General features: G+C 36.8%; 1 protein-coding gene across 3 annotated transcripts in view; it reads left to right on the top strand.

The window, feature by feature from the left end:
- The window catches only part of LOC126183522 (C2 domain-containing protein 5), a 224131-nt gene that overhangs the window by 175125 nt on the left and 29547 nt on the right, over positions 1-19459 (top strand). For all 3 annotated transcript variants that reach the window (XM_049925581.1, XM_049925579.1, XM_049925580.1), the window contains 6 exons: positions 28-262; positions 2800-3003; positions 9192-9305; positions 9379-9594; positions 9705-9807; positions 10557-10649. In XM_049925581.1, the coding sequence (XP_049781538.1) occupies positions 28-262; positions 2800-3003; positions 9192-9305; positions 9379-9594; positions 9705-9807; positions 10557-10649 (965 nt within the window). The remainder of the gene's footprint in view (positions 1-27; positions 263-2799; positions 3004-9191; positions 9306-9378; positions 9595-9704; positions 9808-10556; positions 10650-19459) is intronic.

The raw sequence follows: 19459 nt of genomic DNA, 5'->3' as shown, positions 1-19459 counted from the left end.
GCATTACACAGTTGCTTATTTTTAAAGGAGAGGAAAAGTTCCGGATGTGCTGCTTACAACAATTGAGCCTCCTGAAGGTTTACCAACAATGGGCAAAGGTTGTTTCTTGCAAGCATATGTGTGTCGCCCAAAACGTGTTCTGAGAGGTGAACTGAATGCAAAAGAAATTTCTGATGGACTACCTTTCCTTGAATATGAATTGCATCGATTGTTACTCATAAAACTAAAGCTTGCTGGTATGAATTCAATTTTTGGACTCAAGGTAAACAATATCTATTAATGTGGTTCTTAGAAATTTATTGAACTTATATTCATTGAAAATAATGTGTTTTGTTGTAAAAGATATGCATAAATTTTCTATTCATTGTTTGAGTGTATTCCATGATAATTATCATGAGACAAGCAGTATTATTTAGAAAAAGAAAGTTGATCTTTAATATCCAATAATTTTCTGTGAGCCCTGGATTGTGTACTTTGGAGAGTGGCGGGCTTGACAATTGCAACCAGACATTTCCATCATTTCAAAATGTGTTCCTTAAATTTGTAAGGCAGAAGTGCTTCTTTGAAGAGTGTATTACTTTTATGTATAAAGTACTTGAAGACTTGCAAGGGCTAGAAATAATTCGTAAGTACTGTAAAGTCTTGGGGGGCTGAGATAGGGTGTATTCTCCCCCCCCCCCCCCTTTCCCTTCCCCCCCCCCCCCTCTCCCCCAAAAAAAATTCGAAATTCGTGTAAGGATGAACATGACCTTATAAAAATAATGCTGCCTGAAAAATATGTGATTAGTATTTTGGTTGGGGCCAGTCTTTGCCTATAATTGAATCAGTCACATCCTTGAAGCTGCTAGCTGTCAGAACATCTTATAACACTAACTACATTCTGTTCTGTCATATTTTTCTGCAAAGGAATTGTAGCTTATGTAATTCAGAATGGTTTCTGTCTTGTCCATGGCTACATTACAAAAAAAGAGTGACTGCATTAGGTCAGTCCACATAGTGAGCAATAGAAACCCACAGAAATAAAAGTTTTTTTTTCAACAAGGTTTCTGTAACTGGAAAAAACTATAGAAAAGTTGAAAATACATGACTATAGTCTTTTTCAATGAGAATCTGTTGCAAGTTTTCAGTGATGTGGAAATAGCAACCTGTGGTCAGCAAACTTGCACATCTGCTGACCAATCAGTAAAAAACGGGAGTTGCTTTACTAGTAATTATCAGTTAACTCAGAGGCCTGAATTAAACAGAACACACACTGAGAGCTCATGAAATGTTCTATAGAAATCTCATGACACTTTTAGATGAGAAGAAGAATGATGTACCAGAACTGAAGACCTGGTTGAAGTACCATAACACTTGCTTGTGAAGGTAATCCTTCTTCAAGACCAGTTAAAGAGCTGTTACCTCCACTGCATTCTTGTTTGGATCTTGCACTACATGGTGTTTCCAGAAATTACTGTCTATTGTGCAGTGTCGAGGTAAATGTGATAAACACCATGGAACCGCACAACCGCTACGGTCGCAGGTTCGAATCCTGCCTCGGGCATGGATGTGTGTGATGTCCTTAGGTTAGTTAGGTTTCAGTAGTTCTAAGTTCTAGGGGACTTATGACCACAGCAGTTGAGTCCCATAGTGCTCAGAGCCATTTGAACCTTTTTTTTTTTTTTAAGGGGCAAATTCTTCTAAACATTTCAGTGAAAACTATACCCAGGTCCAGAAAACAGTGACCGAAGTGTTGAATGCACAGAGCTCAATAACAGATGAAAATCCCGCGAGCTACATGAAGTGGTTCGAAAAGTTTGAGAATATTTTTTTATATGGCACTTGCTATTGAATTCTTTGGACTATTTGAAGAACTGGCCAGATCTCTACAGAATCAAAATTTTAATGCAACCATAATAAAACATTCTGTAGACATTCTAAAAGCAGTTCTGGAGGATGTAAGGACTGCATAAGTATTTGATTTGCTGTTAGAGAAAACCTAAGATTACTCTTAAGAACTTAAATCTGAAAGACTGAAATAACTCATGTTCAAGAAAAATACTAGTGAGATTGAAACACACAGAAACATCATGTGTTGTCATGTGAATGAAGAGTTAAGAAACGTATGTAGGAATTTGTTGGACTCTTTGAGGAAAGTTTGAAACAAGATAATCTAAAGCTACTATCTTGTCTTGAAGAGGTACTTATTACATCCTTCCAGGTGGAACGTCCATCTACACAATATTTGGAAGAGTTGCTTTGAGTATACACAGCAGAATTTAACCTGAACAGATTTCACGCACGGCTCAAAATGCGATGAACCATTATGACTGGTGTACAACCATATAATGTATCCTATATTGGAAGTCAACTCATTACTGAATGTGGAAGTATTAAATAACTGTTTTAGCTGTTTCAGGAAGTTATTCTGCTGATCATTCTGATTATGACAGTTCTAGTATGAATAGCGTCCTGTAAGAGGTCATTCAGCACCTTGAGACAACTCAGATCCACACTGACATAGTCAAGTCTCACCATCTACCCTCCTTTTTGTTCATCAAGAGAGTGCTGGGAAATTTAATTTAATGTACATCATGAAATAATTTGTTTTCCAAATGGTGGGAAGGAAAGCTGTGTTCGGAAATTGCATGTGAAATTTTTGGCGTCTAAAAATAAACAAAATAAATGCTCTCTTCTTTTTCAAATCAACTGAGATGTGATGCAGTGTTCCTAAACCCTTGTAGAACACAGTGAACGTATTTCTGAATCCACCAGATTTGAATTTTAGCTATCCTTTCAATTGCAGATGTTGTTTTGCAGGTTGAAGTTGCTATTGGAGAGAAAATGATGATTGCGTTAGCAACAGGCACAGCTATATTCCTTTCACCATTGCCTGTGCCTCCCATTCCAAAAATATCGTGTGCAAATCCATGGACAGATGAGAAAAGACTTAATGAAATACAAAAGAGTATAGTGGAAACAGTTAAGAAAAACAGAGATTTATATCAGTTAAAAAATCTTGCAGTAAGTAAACATACATTTTTGAGCAACTACTTTCTTAATTAATTGCACTGCTATAATTCAGTATATAATTTAGTTTATTAAATAAATTGTATATTATTTATAATGTACACTTTACTGTCACCAGTAGCAAAAAATGATATGGGCAATTCTGTGAACTGCAATAAAAACAACTAATGTTTTTCAAGCAGCATGAGAAACAATGAGTATGAAATGTTGAGTATGTGGTTCAAACATGGAACCATTTTACTGAGTTTCAGCTCCCTGTGTCATGTAGATTGGTTTGTTAAAAACACACTTTTAAACTGTATATTTTTGTACTCTATACTTTATAGCAAATATAAATGTTTGAAACATTGTGATTTGTAAATCTCGTATGTCAGTGTCTACAGTTACACTTGTAGATCGACAAATAGGCACATATCTGAGGGAGCAGGGAAAATGTATTAATATTATCTTTTTTTCTTAATATGCATATAAACTATTTACATTAATTCCATGCATAATTATCCCAATTCAGACTTCTGATTCTGTAGCTGTCCAAATTTAAAAGTGACACCCCAGTGCTATATCTTGCTTTGATGACATGCTCATGCCAAACAAATTGCTGCAAATTAGAATAAGGGACTAGAAATACTTTCAAACCAACTAATGTGTGGTATAGAGAGAGCTCTCCGAAAGAAGTGAGCAACTGAATCTGACAATCACAGACCAGAATTAGTACTTGTCTTTCACTGAAACATTCTGTTTAAGAATAATTTGGGTTTGATGATAACTTGTATGTCATAAATTTCAAAGTGAATTTCATTTGTTATTAGTACTAGGTGTATAGATTGTATTCGGTAACCTGAGTCTGTGGATCAAAATTTTGATATCGCAGTTATCAGTGATGGAATGGATCAGAAATTTTTGATCACAATAATCTCGGTGAAGATTTTGTGTAGATGAGTAAGTACATTATAGAGCAGTGAAAATTCACATATAATGCAATTCCACATTATTTACCTGACAAATAGAGTGTCACTATTTGCCTCTGTAATACTGTGTTATATAGCTTCTAGCTTTGTGGCACAGACAGGCAAATGATCTTATTGCTGGAAGTGACTGGAAATAAATGTGTGTTTTGATAAGATGTAGTGACTACAGTAATATTACGGAATTGGAAATTATATACATCTTAATACTGGAGGAGAAAATGGGGTTACTTGATCTTGGACGGAATAATGACAGTATTATGAATAGGATAGTTCCTACTCACCGCATAACGGAGATGTAGCTGTTCAAATTTAAAAGTGACACCCCAAGATTCAGAATTAGACAATGCGCGCGCACACACACACACACACACACACACACACACACACACACACACACACACACCCGCGCACGCGCGCAAATGCAACCCACACACACATGACCACGGTCTTTGGCTGATCTCCGCTATATGGTGAGTAGCACCTATCCTTTTCATGATATTGTCGTTACTTGATTGTGCTTTATTGCCTCCGAGATCTTCAGTTCCAGAATTATTTCTTGTGGGAACTTAATGGATGGAATGTCTGTGATACATTAAATTTATTGTTAAGACAGAAAAGTATTTGCAGAAGTGATTCAACTAACAATAGCTGTTGCAGATATTTTCTAAAACTTTTAGAATTACTTCCAAATGAAAATATCTCTAACACTTGCTTTACAGAGTATGTAATCTCTGACTGTCCTAGAGTTGTTCAGATTCAAATACCATGATTGTCACTGTAATATGAATGCAATCATAGACTAATTGTTTATCAGATAATTGCAGGTATTTATGAAGCTTGCATAAGGGGAGTTGAAATGCCCTATCCCGACAATGTTAATTTTAGTGATTTGGCTTCCCTGTATTTCAGGATTCACTGTAGCCATTGACATGAAACTTTTACAGGACATTAAACTGTATGTTCTGAGTGTACTGAACTACAATAATTATGTTTCAGCCACTGTTTTTGGAAATACAATTTTTTAATTACACAGTTAAAATTTTGTTCAATTTTTTTGTACATTATCCTAAATAATTTTAATTATTCATAACATTATGTTCTTTTTTTAGTTCAGTAGACTCAGGGAATGTATGTTATTACTCCCTGAAAATTTGAATACTGTACTCAAAGTTGTTTCTGAGATTTAGGGAAAAATGCAACAGAAAATGTAAATTTTCAGGAACGGCTTCTAAAGTTTTGAAAGACTGTAACTCACTTTGTATATGCTTAATTTTTTATTTTTAGTCACTCAGAAGCACCCTGCACCATACTGTATATCATCCTCTTGATCTTTTTCCAAGTTTTTTCTTCTTTCTGGACTCATTAGTGGCCAACTGTGCTGCATACTCTGCTCTATCAATGCAAACCTTGTCCATCTGTTCAAGTTCTCTGATGCAGTTTGCTCCAGGATTAATTCCAGTATGCTGTAGCACTTTCACCCTACCAATGTTGCCATCATTAAAAGCAATAACAGCATCACTGACCCCCCACCCCACTTTAGTGTCTTCATTCCAGCAAAAACATTTTTTGGTAAGCGAATCCGTATAAGATTATTGAATGATTCATTGGGATTTTGAGTCTGACCATGCAGTCACTTTTTCAGTAATTCAGGATTTGCCAGCTCTCTGTAAGTAGGTTTCATGATACACTTGACTGCTGCTGGGATGCAATGTTTATGGCTGTACAAACTGTTTGAGTTCTGGGCATAGTGGTAATTGCACCATGAATCAGTTCCAGGAGGACAAAGGTGGTGTGCTGGTTTTTCATCAGTTGACAGTCTGTGGGAGAAGGTAGCCCATACAGCCTGCTTCAGTTTCAACAAATCCTCAATATTATTTCTAATTGCCATCCCCTAATACTACTGTAGTTCATCTATCATTTTGTCTGTCAGCCTGCCTCTTACTGTTCTACCATCAGAAAGTTTCTTGTCTCTCAAACTTTGTTTGAACATCCTCAACCTGGTGGCCATCCTCTTCTGGACATGACCAACACATTCCAGTTTTGTGATAATCTTCTCACCATAAGGCTGAGCAGCTACTACACTGTTATATGTTTTTGAGTCTCCATCACCTTAGTGTTACACACTCCCCTTTCATTCACAAATCGACTACAAATTTCAGTAGCTGCAGAGGCCTACATTCCATTGGCCGCTGTGGACGAGCAGTTCTAGGCGCTTCAGTCTGGAACTGCACTGCTGCTACGGCCTCAGTTTCGAATCCTGCCTCGGGCATGGACATGTGTGATTTCCTTAGGTTAGTTAGGTTTAAATAATTCTAAGTCTAGGGGTCTGATGACTTCAGATGTTAAGTCCCATAGCGCTTAGAGCCATTTGAGCCTCCATACCACCACTTGTTCCTTCATAATTTCTGTCACAGATATGCCCTTCTTCATTCCTTGATTTACACTTATAACAATGTTTGGTTAAAATCTGGAAATCTATTACCTTTCCAGTGTCCACACTGGTCACTGTAGCAACAGAATTCTTAGAACTATAGCTGTGCTTCTGCCAAGCGTCACCAAAAGCTACTGGTGTGTCAGTCATACCATCATTTATTTCAACAGCTATGTTTGCAACACCCTTCATTGACTCACATGCGACAGATTCCACAGCAGCTCTGATAAATCCTGCATACTTATTGATTCTACAAGGTGGGCATGTCATATTCATCATGGCACACATTCTTTCTGCTACAGTGCGTCCTTTGCCAAAAGCTCTCAATCCATAAAACCACCTAACTTATACTTCAAAATAATTATCTTTACACTTATCAGAATTCCAAAATGAATCAGTATACTTACAACTGGCACAATTAATGACAAGTTTCCTGGTAAGTCCATTTGATACCTCACTGTCTTCATGTAAACTAACTGGCCCTCCATATATTTTGCAACACACACATTCACCTAACACCCTTGTTAGGATGTGTAAATCTATCCGAATATAACCAAACCTACCATTTACACCACTTTCGTTTTGAGAAAACTGTGTATCACAACATTTTATTTTAATCTTTGAAGCACTAATGGGCGTTTCTCTAGATATTGATGAGCTTGCCTGTATTTCATTGTGTGTAATTTCACACGCCACATGTGAACACAATGTTTCCCTTTATTCAAAAATCTATTACCCTGAAACACACATTTCTTAAAAACACTTTGTTTTGGCATCATACTTTACTTTTTGAGAGATTTTCCAATCTATTCATCACTTTTCATCAGAAAAATGTTAGCACTTTGACATACAATGCATGTTTGTACTATGAATCGATACAATAATCTTTTTGACACTGCTACCAATACAAACATGTAATTTAACCTTTATAACATAGCAATCCACAGCCTTCTATTTAAAAAATTACCAGTTTTGTTAGATCTTAAAGTAACGCATGTAAAAATTTTAACATTTTCAACAGGTGTAGATTATATTTCAAAAAATTAAATAAAATACTTCCCATGTGAGTGTATAAGTGATATATATATATCATTTTATTTGGAAAATTGCAAATTTTATAATGAGATAAAAATCTGAAAATGTGAAAAAAAATTTCCATTCTAACTCCCCTTAATGTTGAGTCTGTGCTAAACAGATACCGTATTTACTCGAATCTAAGCTGCACTTTTTTTCCGGATTTTGTAATCCAAAAAACCGCCTGCGGCTTAGAATCGAGTGCAAAGCAAGCGGAAGTTCTGAAAAATGTTGGTAGGTGCTGCCACAACTAACTTCTCCCGTCGAATATATGTAGCGCTATACAGGCATGCTTTGTAGGCACAAAGATAAATACTGGTGCCAAAACCTCTGCGTCAGTAAATAATTTTTTTAAAGAAAAAGGGTGGAAGACGAGCTTTTTTTCTCCGCCCTGAGTTTCGACCACTGCATTTTCATACATTATCCAACGAAGTAAGTACAAATTCCGTATTGTTCATCTTCGAATGTAGCAGAATTTCAATGTACTACGAAAATCCGACTGGCAAGACTGTTGGGATGTTTGTCAATATGGCCAACTCTACGTTCTAAATTTTTTCCTACCTGTGAGGAGAGATGGTTGCTAATAGGAACCTGATGAAATGTGAATCACATGCAGTATTCTCTTCACCATAAGAAAGAATGTGAATATAAACATTTTGCCATGTATTCCTTCGTGTTTGCTGCTATCTCATTTAATTCCTGTCTGCCTAATAAACTACGAAACTAGAGTGAGACAACAGCAAACGCGGAAGAATGTACATATCCTGTCATGTTTATATTTGTATTATTCTTATACCTAATAGTGATACAGTCAGAAATGAAGCACGGCAAGATGACTCTAATTTCTGTGCAGAATTTGATGTACTAAAGAAGCGGCCGCAAAGATTTTCAAACGGAGAAAAATTTTCGCCTAACTCTCGTTCAGAACATGTTCTATCATACGCAGTCTATTATTTGGTTCTTGTTAAACATTATCAAAGAAAGCAGCAGTGTAAGTAACAACAAATAGCAGTCTTTTGCCATTGTTTCGCTAATGAGACGATTCCTCTCTCTCACTTTTTTTTTTTTTTAAGCGGCAGTAGGCGATCACAAAAGCAAGCTATGCCGCGAGCGGCGACAGGCCGTAAACACACACTATCAGAATGCGACAAACAATACGTGACATAGTACAGTAATCCATTTTCAGCTTAGAGTGACGTAGACATCTATAACAAAGAAAACGGCACTTATCAGATCAAAGCAAAATAAGCAATCGATTCAAACCATACGAAGCAAGTGAAAAAGGAAGGGTACCCGTATAATTACGGACGGAGCACCTGACGCATAGCAATGGCTACCTGGTGAAGCTTAACTGCTAAGCTTACGACTCGAACCAAACTACTGTAGCTGTATCGTTATTCATTCGACCTAAATTGTGTCTTATATTACAATGGACCAACTTTGTTTCGATTTGGAGGTGCGGCGTAAAACTTTTCTCTCCCCTTGAATTTCGAGTCTCAAATTTCACGTGTGGCTTAGATTCGGGAAATTTTTTTTTCTTTTATTTCGAGTCTCATTTTTCAGGTGCGGCTTAGATTCGAGTGCGGCTTAGATTCGAGTAAATACGGTATGTATTGTAGTCATAGTACTCACATTTTAATATTGTGAGACTGAGTATGTGATACTTGGATGTGTGTTTCTGCTGTAATAATGGTAATCACTGTGTACAGGAGCCTGACACATATTCCAATGGGAAGGTTCCAACATTTGATACTGAAGACTCAGATGATGAACGTCCAGCACTGGAGCTATCAACAGGAAATAAAGATACTTGGATATTTGAAGTATGTAACTTTTGATGAGATTTGCTTGCCATGCAGTCCTGTGAATTGTATGACACTATATACATACTTTCAGATTGATGACTCTGAGGATGTGGATAAGTTATCATTGTTGATTGATCCAAGGCCACCAGAAGGTTTTCACACGGTTAACATTGAAACTGTTCCTGGTCTTGATGAACTTGAAGTAGTTCGAAACCTACAGATGTTTACACAAGTATGGCGAGCAAAAATATCAAGCCATCAAACTCACGTTGGTGCATTTAGTCAGCATATAAACAGACTTCTTCAGGTAATATGTTTCGTACAAAACTTATACTTCTGTAAATGGAATATCTACAATGAAACATTCCTTCTGTGGCCTTAGGTTACTCATTTATAGTTTTACTCCTCTGTTTCCAGAGTGTATACTTCAAACTGAGGCGACTAGTTCCATGTGCATTGTGCAACTTAGAATTCCGAGTTGAGTTGCCAGAAATTGATGAAGTTCAGTTGTCTGTGTTAGGTAATTCCATGCTATTTTTGATTTTGTGGTTAGTCCTAAAGAAAATATGGTATGGAAAGTTCTGGCAGAATGTAAATAACTCATTGAGCAGTAGAAACAGCGAGTCATCGACAGGCACACAAAAAAGAATATTTTATATTTTTCTTAGATGTGGAAAGGAGGAGCAGGTGATAATTTGAGCTGGGATGTCAGAAAGAAAAAGGCATTGGTGGTTATTAAAAGGAACTCTGAATAACAAGTTACTGGTCTGGTAAATGAAAACGTGAAAAAAATTGTGCTGTGGGCTGTACATGTTAGTGATTGTTGCACATGGGAAATAAGTGACAGGTGTAAAATGATGATTGGAACAATGTGAAGAGGAGAGGTGGGTTGATTTGGGGGTAAAATGTAATAATTCAAGACAGTGCTTTGTGCATTGTGGCTGAATGAATGAACTATTTCAGGGCATGTACATATTTTGCACTGAAACATTGCTAACATTGTATAATTTAAATGGGATGGTCCTGATAGACATTGCACTAACAATGATGAGACATAATTACTAACGGTTAATGGAAATTGGAGCTACAGTCAGTTCATTATATCAGTTTTTTGTTTCTGAATGAAACATGCCAGTTCTTTCTACTCATATGATTTTTAAGTTCATTATATATTATTTATAACCATGTTCTTGAGAGTTACACTATACATCAATTAAAATTATACTTAATTACATTCTAAACTAATGAAATGTTTTTATTCTGTGCAAGGTATGGCAATAGGTCTTTCAGAACCTGAAAAAATGACAAAAATCCGGAAAAAAATTCCTACTCCTACAAGCAAGGATGATTTAAAAAAATTAGGTAAGTTACATTTGTGTCACACTAGTGCATTGTTCATTGTTCATTTGGTTACATAGTACGTGTTAAAAATAAAACTCACAGAAAATAAACTGTGCTGTATTGCTATGTTAGGGAAACTGAAGCGAAGAAAATCTTGCCTGTTTCTCTCCATTATTCATTGTGAAAACCATATATATATATATATTTGTAAGTTTTATGCATAAATGTTTGAGACACCAAACTAATTTTGCATCATAGCAAAATGGCTAATTTAAGACATTGCATTAATTTCATCATGCTAGAAAACTCTTAAAATCAGCTGTGCAGTAAATCTTTTATAGGTAACATATCCACAGGTTCTTTCAAGAGGCAATGGCTTTGCAGATTTTAGTGTTTTTCTTTTTTTGCAGATTACCATGATGAACTCTTCAGTGATAATGGACAACACTTCATTGCAAGAGATACGATAGCTGTATATTTTAAGAAAAGTTTATTTTGCTAACCTCACTTGTATGGAATAAATAGTCGATGACTAGTTTCGATCGTATACAGGATGGTCAGAAACAGTCTGTAAAGCTTGTAAGTTGTTGCAGGATAGGTTGGGCTGAGAAGTAATTGTTAAGAAAAAAGTCAGTATGTTGCACTATTTCTGCGTTAATTGGTGTTGAAGTTAGCCAATCACACTGTTGTGTGTGCAAATTCAAGTCACATACAATTATTATTATCATTATTATTATTATTTATTTTATGGCCTTCATTGGACCACTCTAGTCAAAAATACAAAGTTGTAAACAAGTTGTTACACAGGGATACAATTTGGCTCAACAAAAACTGAATACGATATTTAGGTAATATAATTATTAGAGTCTATTCTTATATGAAAGGTGTTTTGCTCTTCTGTCTGCCCAATATTTCTTCATCCTTTCAGATATTTTCTTTCTTTCTTCATTTTAGACCACTCTTCCTGTACTCCTTGTATTGATTTTCATTTGTAGTCTGGTTTGTGGGTCTTGCAGTACTCTGGTTTTCTCTGTCTTGTTTTTTAGGTCATCTACTGTAATTTGGAGTTCTTTTATATCTTCCTTAATTTCTGTGATCCATTTAATGTCGCTCTTGCTATTACACAATTTTTGTATTAATTTTTTACTAATTCTGTTTTCTGGAGTTCTCATCAGATGTCCAAAGAATGAGATGCGTTTCTTCCTGATCGTGCTCATGACTGGTTCTATTTTCTTATATACTGTTTCATTTGATGCTATTCTCCAATGTCCATTTCTTATATACTGTTTATTTATACATGTCCTAATTATTCTCCTTTCTATGTTTAGTATTCTGTCAATTTCTGCTGTATTAGTTGTTTTGAAGATAGTTTCAGCTGCATACGTTACTTCTGGTTGTGTAACTGTTTTATAGTGTTTTAATTTTGCATCTATAGATAGGCTTTTTTTGTTGTATGTAGTTTTGGTAATGTAATTTGCGTAGTTCAGTTTTTTTATTCTATTCTGCCATGATGGCTTCTCATTTAGATTGTATGTTATTATTTCGCCTAAATATTTAAATTTATCAACAATTTTGATTTCCTGTTCTCCTATTGTAATTTTGTTTGCAAGTGGTGGACCAGTTAGCATAATCTCCATTTTTTCAAGTGATATTCTAAGGCCTACTTTCTCTGCTATTTTTTGTAGTGATTTCACTTGTTGCCTGGCTTCTTGAACGGTGTTGGCTAGGAGAACAAGATCATCAGCGAATCCCAAGCAGTTTAAGCTAATATCATCTTTTGCACTTCCAATTCTTATCATCTTTGGATTGTCCTTGTACCATTCTCTCATTATGTATTCCAGTGCACAGTTGAACAGTAATGGTGATAGGCAGTCACCTTGTCGTAAGCCTGTTTTTATGAGGAATGGTTCCGAAATTTCTCCTCTAAACAATTAGTATCAGTTGTTCACATAGCATAGATGATAGCATGCAAGACTGGTAAGCCTTTGGTTCAGGTTTGCTCCTTACTACTGTCCCATGTTCAATTTCTCTTTCACTCTATTCGTCCATTTCAGGAAACCAAATGAAGAACACATTTAACGACACCATCTCTGGGGGCCTACTTGAATTTGCTCATGCAGAGGCCTGATAGGCTAACTTCAATGCTAATTAACTCTGAAGTGGTACAACATACCATTTTTTTCTGTAACAGTTATTTATCCACACAATCTACCCTTCAATACCTTTACAAGCTTTTCAGACTGTTTATGACTACCTGTGAATTGGTCACTTATGGAAACTAATGGAGAAAGTCAATGCTGCACACACCATCAGAGCAGTCACGTAGGAGTGATAGTATTTTGGGCACCACTGCCATTTCCAAGGTTCCTGTCAAGTCTTACTTGCCTATATACCCTGCACCCATTTCTGCTGCATGAACTGAAAGTTTTGAAGGAAATACGGGACAATTTGGACAAAATTTCCACTTAGTGTAATTAATGGGAGCTCTCTTTGAATGTAGATACTTGTAAAATAATGTTCATAATAAAGAGAAAGTACACGATAATATGTGATTACAAGGTTAGTGTTTAAACTGCTGTAGCCCATCACATAACTTAGGGTTAATACAAAGAGATGATATGAAGTGGGACAGACACATAAACCAGTAGTAGGAAATGCAAATAGGAGATTTAAAGTTGTTGGAAGAAATTGCCACAAGAAGCTAATTTGCCAAATTCTGCAGTACTGCTCCAGTATTTAGAGTTTATAGCATATATGAAAGAGAAATCCATATGCTCAAGGAACTTAAATGTTAATCTTAGTAGGGATGGCAACATTGTTTATGCGGAATCTTCTTGGGTAAATTTAAACAACTGGTATTCAAAGAAGGCTGTGAAAAAGTTTTACTGCCTTCATCGTAACTCTCACATAGGGATCCTGAGACTAAAGTAAAGGAGGTTAGGACATATAATCATTTTTCCCTTGCTCAGTATCTGGAGGGAATACAGGACGTGTTCATTAAGCAATACTAGTCTTGTCATAACAAAAAAAAATATAGTTACAAATACTTAGAAGTCTTTGAAGTGTATCTACACATTTTTTCCAGCAGTTTTCCCAGGAATAGTACATGCCCTGGAAGGCCTTGTCAAGATTCTCATTTAGAGAGGTTATCATGGCAACTTGGACAGAGAGATTGTCACGGCAGCTTGGACAGAGAGGTTGTCACAGCAACTTGGACAGAGAGATTGTCACGGCAGTTTGGATTTTACCAGTGCCGTCAAAACATAGTCCTGTGATGGTGGTCTTAATCCTCAGAAGCAAAAAGAAAGCTGTCAGAGCCATGCCACAGATGTGCAGAGAGGTGTGTTTGGGAGCGTTGTCATGATGGAACAGCACAATGAGCAGCAATCTCCTTTCCCAGGCAAAGGATCCTTTTTATCATTGTTTTGGAACATTCATGTAGTAGGCAATGTTGACAGTCTGTCTTGTGAGTACAAACTCCTTGTGGATCATACGATTACTGTTGGAAAAGACAACCATAATTATTTTCACTATTGGCTTGTTAATTCTTGTTTTCTTTTGTCTGGGGGATGTAGGAGTGTACCATTCGTAATTCTTGGCACTTTGTCCCCAGGCCATAGACAGATATCCATGTTTTGTCCCCAGTAATAATATTATCTAAAAAAATCAGGCTGAATTTGAACACAGTCCAAACGTTTATTTGCAATTGTCATTCAGTTGGCATTTTGCTCATCTGTCAACACTTCTGTGACTATACTGTGATTAAAATCAGTTTGTGACTGACAGTGTGCAGTGGTGGTGGTATTACCAGTGTGCAGCCAGTAAAGATTCACAAGCACTGCACACACCTGCTGGACACATGATGCTTGAGAAAGAAATACATTTGGTTGTTGGAAGACCTCTGCCACTCAAGTTGCTGAAACATCAGTCACAAAGTAATTTTAATTGGAGTATAGCTTGGAGCACACATGTTGATACTGTTTGTCATGATGGTATTGAACTGGTTCTGCACACTTGTTGATATTGTTCGTCATGATGGTATTGAACTGGTTCTACTTGCAGTTGTGATGCAGATTGATTAAAAGTTTCAGGTCATAAATGGCAATGTTCAAACCACAACACAAAGTCACAGTTCATATACCAAGTAAAGAAAAAGTCTTTCAATTCTCTATTGTAGACAAATTTGTGTACATAACTGCTGTTTCTCTGTCACACATTAATTTATCTGGTACATTTTTTGCTTTCTTAATTAATACATCGCATGATGATTTTTCCATCACAGTAACTGTACACAGCCCTGTTGTTGCATTCTACAGCCACTGTCGCCCTTAAAGCAACTGTCAAATCAAATTATATATATATATATAATATATATATATATATATATATATATATATATATATATATATATATATATATATATATATGTGTGTGTATGTATATGGAAACTTATGATAGAACGTAAATTCTTTTGGGTTAGAGGAGACCACACACCAAAAAGCAGAAGCACTGAGTCATCGACTTTATGCACATAAAGAAAGAAAACTTGCTAGCTTTTGGGGGAATCCTGTTTTGAACTACAGACAAATACACAAAGAAGAAACTCACCCATGCGTGCATACACATGCTTGCATATGCTTTCCTATGTCCCTACATGGTGCTAGCTGGATGCACAATACTGCATTTCAACAAGTTGCCTAAGTTGTGGTGGAGACTGTGTCAGTTGGGGTGGGTACAGGGAGAGAAAGTTAGGAGGCAGGGGGAGAGTTTAAGGGTGAGTGGGTAGCAGTTTGACAGTAAGCAGCCAGTTTGCCACCTGTCAGTGACACTTTGCCATATCACCATCCCTCCTTCATAATGTCAACACTATCTCTCCTATCTGCTTCACCTGGTCCTCAACCCAATGTGCCACCTTCCTGGATGTTGACCTCCACTTCTCTGATGGCTCCAGCCAACACCTTTGTCCAAATTAAACATACTGATCATTGACAATACCTACATTATGACAACTGATTCCTCTTCAGCACCAAAAAATCCCTCCTATACAGTCTGGCCACCTGCGGATGATGTTTCAGGAATGGTGAGAACTCCCTTGCCCAGTATGCTGAAGGTCTCATGAGAGCCTTCACAGACGAGCACTACTCCCAAATCTAGTCCGCAAACAGATTTCCCGTATCATATCCTCACATACCCCCAAGCCTCCCACAGTCCCCAAGAATCAACTACAGAGGAGTGCCCCCCCCCCCCCACCCCGCCTCCCCTCATCACCCAGGACTAAAACAACTGAACTATATCCTTCTTCAGGCTTTGATTACCTCTCATCATGCCATGAAATGAGGTACGTCCTATCCAAGATCCTTCCCACCTCTCCTAAAGTTGTTCTAGTCCACCCCTATACCATCCCCACTGCCAACCCTTTTCCACAGGGATCATATTGCTTTGGAAGACCAAGGAGCAACCTGTCACAGGCTTATCCTGCCCCATTAGATGCCAGACCACCTGTGAAAGGAGCCATGTCATATATCAACTGCGCTGTGAATGCTGTACAGCTTTTTTTGTCGGTATGACTACCAATCAGCTATCCACCTGCATGAATGGCCACTATATGTTGCCAAGAATAAAGTTGACCTCCTGGTGGTACAACATGTAGCTGAGTATAACGTGCTCAATTTTGATGGTGGCTTCACAACCCAGCCCGTCTGGATCCTTCACTCCACCACCAGCTTCTCTGAACTATGAAGATTGAAGGTATCTTTGCAACACATTCCTTCATTTCCATAATCATCATAGCATCAGTCCCCCAATTACCTATGTCCTGAAACCCTCCATTCAACAGTCCCCTCTTCCTCTGTCCTGTCACCCCCTCCTTAACTCATGTCCAGAAGTCACCATCTACATACGCTGCTCCCTACTAGCTCCATGCATCACATGCCTGCCTAGCCTGTGCTCCTCCCACCAGTCCCATTTGTAGTAGGCAAAGTGGCTGCCTCCCATGGAGCCACTAGCCACTCATCCCCAACCCCTCTCCCTGCCTTCCACCTCTTTCTCCCTCTACACACACCACCTGACACAAGCCCCACAATAATTTAGTCCACCTGCCAAAATAATGTGGCATTGTGTGTCCAGCTGGCACAATGGAGGGCCATAAGCATGTGTACCCATGTGTGTGTGTGTGTGTGTGTGTGTGTGTGTGTGTGTGTGTGTGTGTGTGTTGTAGCTTGAAAAAGGATTACTCCAGAAGCTAGCAAGTTTTCTTTCTTTAGTCTGCCTGTCAACAACTTAACATTTCTGCTCTTCAGTGAGTGGTCTCCTTTAATTATAATTCTTCTTTTATGTACTTCGGTTATCCTATCCCTTAATGTAATTGATAGGTCAAAATTTCATGTTTTTTTGTCAGAATCAAGCATTTCTCAAAAACCAGCATTGTTTATGCTTTGTATGAAGTTATTTTGAATTACTGTTATGTGTTATGTTATGTGGTTTATTCATCTCATTACATACAATTTTCAAATCATTTGATTTGATGTACAGGAGACATGTCAAGGTTTACAAAAGAAACTTTTTTCACTTTTTAAGAGAAATACAAAAGTTTACATTATATTTTACATTTCTAAGTTTCAGCTACACATGTACATAAAATAATAAATGTATTACAATCCCTGTGTTCAGATTGTGTAGCTGTCCTCAATGAATTCATCGACAGAATAATAACACTTTTCCACCAGTAGAGTAAAGAGCAATCTTTTCAGTGAACCAATCTCCATTTTAAATATATTACTGCCTTTTATTTTATTGAAAATTTTTAACCCCATATACTCTGGTGTTTGGGCATAAAGTTTTAAACGATGTGTTGGAAGTTTGAAGTTATCTCTGTGGCGAGTGCTGTAGTTGTGGTCAAAACAGAAATTGTCTAGTGTATCTTGATTTCTATATAGGAACACCACCATCTCATATATGTAAAGTGAGGGGATAGATAGTACTTTTAAATTTTTTAACAGTGGTCGACAGGATTCCAGTTTTTTTGCAACACACATGTTTCTAATTACTTTCTTTTGTAATACTAGGAGCCTAGTGACATTTGCTGAATTTCCCCAGAAGATTATGCCATAACGAATAACTGACTCAAAGTAGCAGTGATAAACTATCTTTCTGGTATCCATGTTTGTGGCACCTGACAAAATACACATTGCAAATGCTAAGTTGTTCAGTTTATTTGCTAAGTAATCTATGTGTACCTTCCAATTTAAATTTTTGTCAGGATTTAGGCCTAAGAACTTCACGTGGTTTGCTTCTGTTATATCCTGATCATTGCAAGTTATCTTTATTTCACTCCTTTCTACTGATTTAGCTTCAAATTGCATCATTTTGGTTTTAGTTACATTTAGTTTTAGTCCATTTTGACAGAACCAAGATTCAAGTTTTTCTAAAGTATTTTTGGCTTTTTCTGGAATATTTTCATATGCCTCATTTTCAATTAGAACTGATGTATCATCAGCAAATAAGACTGAATGAACATCAATAGCAAGTGGTAGGTCATTTACGTAAAAAAGAAACAGATAGGGACCCAATATCGAACCTTGTGGGACTCCTTGGGGAACTGTTTTCCAATCTGATGAATAATTGGTTCCATTTGAAGTTAAAATTACTCTTTGTTTCCTACCTGACAGGTAAGAGCTAAACCATTTTAAAGCAGTGTCTCTGATTCCATGCATCTGTAATTTGTGGAGGAGTAATGCATGGTTCACTGAATCAAAAGCTTTAGTCAGATCACAGAATATACCTGTGACCTTTCTACCTTTATCTAACGTGGAGCATATTTTTTGGATAAACTCATTTATAGCATTCGCAGTGCTTTTACCCTGTTGGAATCCGAACTGGTTTTTAAAAATTATATCATTTACTGTAAGAAAGTTATTAATTTGTTTTGCTGCAATCTTTTCAAACACTTTAGAGAAGACCGGCAAGAGAGAGATAGGGCGGTAATTCCCCATATCTTCTGTCGATCCTTTCTTGAATAGAGGTTTGATACCTCTGGAAAGCATCCCTGTTCATAAGATTGATTTATAATAGTTGACAGTGGTTGGGAAATAATATCGTACACATACTTGATTACAGATGTTGTTATTTCATCCCACCCATGTGAGGTTTTGTTTTTTAGAGACAATATTTCCTTTTCCACATCCCTTTGGGTTATTTTTTCAAATTGTTTAAAAGATTTGTTCTGGCTGTTTTCCAAATTTGTGATGCCCTGATAGAATGTCGTATCCACATCCGATCTTACTACGTTTAGGAAGAATTCATTGAAACAACTTGACATCTGAACAGGGTTTACTATAATTTCATTTTCATGTCTAATTTTCAAAATCTCATGAATTTTTACTTTGGCTCCTAGTTCAGACTGAACAACTGACCACACTGCTTTTGTCTTATTTCTGTGTTCTCGTATGAATTTATTATTTGCCATTTTTTTAGCTGCCGCCACAACTTTCCTAAATACAGCTTTACATTGTTTGACATAAATAACAAAATCTGGATTTCTGTTTGATTTTAACTCATTTTGGAGCTCTCTCTTTCTGGCACTAGAGATCTTTATTCCTGTTGTAATCCATTTGAGTTTACCATTAACTTTCTTTTGCTTATATCTACGAGGAAATGATTCATTAAATACCTCTAAGAAACAATTTAAGAATTTGTCATAGTTTATTGAGCTTGAACTATTGTAGTCTACAGGCCAGCTTATTATACTTAATTTACTGCGGAATAAATCCATTTTACTTTTACTGAGATCCCTTTTTATACACACTTCTGGAAGCTTTAGGTTATTTGCTTTT

Source organism: Schistocerca cancellata, chromosome 4 (assembly GCF_023864275.1).
Source record: "Schistocerca cancellata isolate TAMUIC-IGC-003103 chromosome 4, iqSchCanc2.1, whole genome shotgun sequence".
NCBI lineage: Eukaryota > Metazoa > Arthropoda > Insecta > Orthoptera > Acrididae > Schistocerca > Schistocerca cancellata.
Note: the sequence above shows the minus strand (reverse complement) of the source record. Positions and strands in the feature narration are given on the sequence as shown.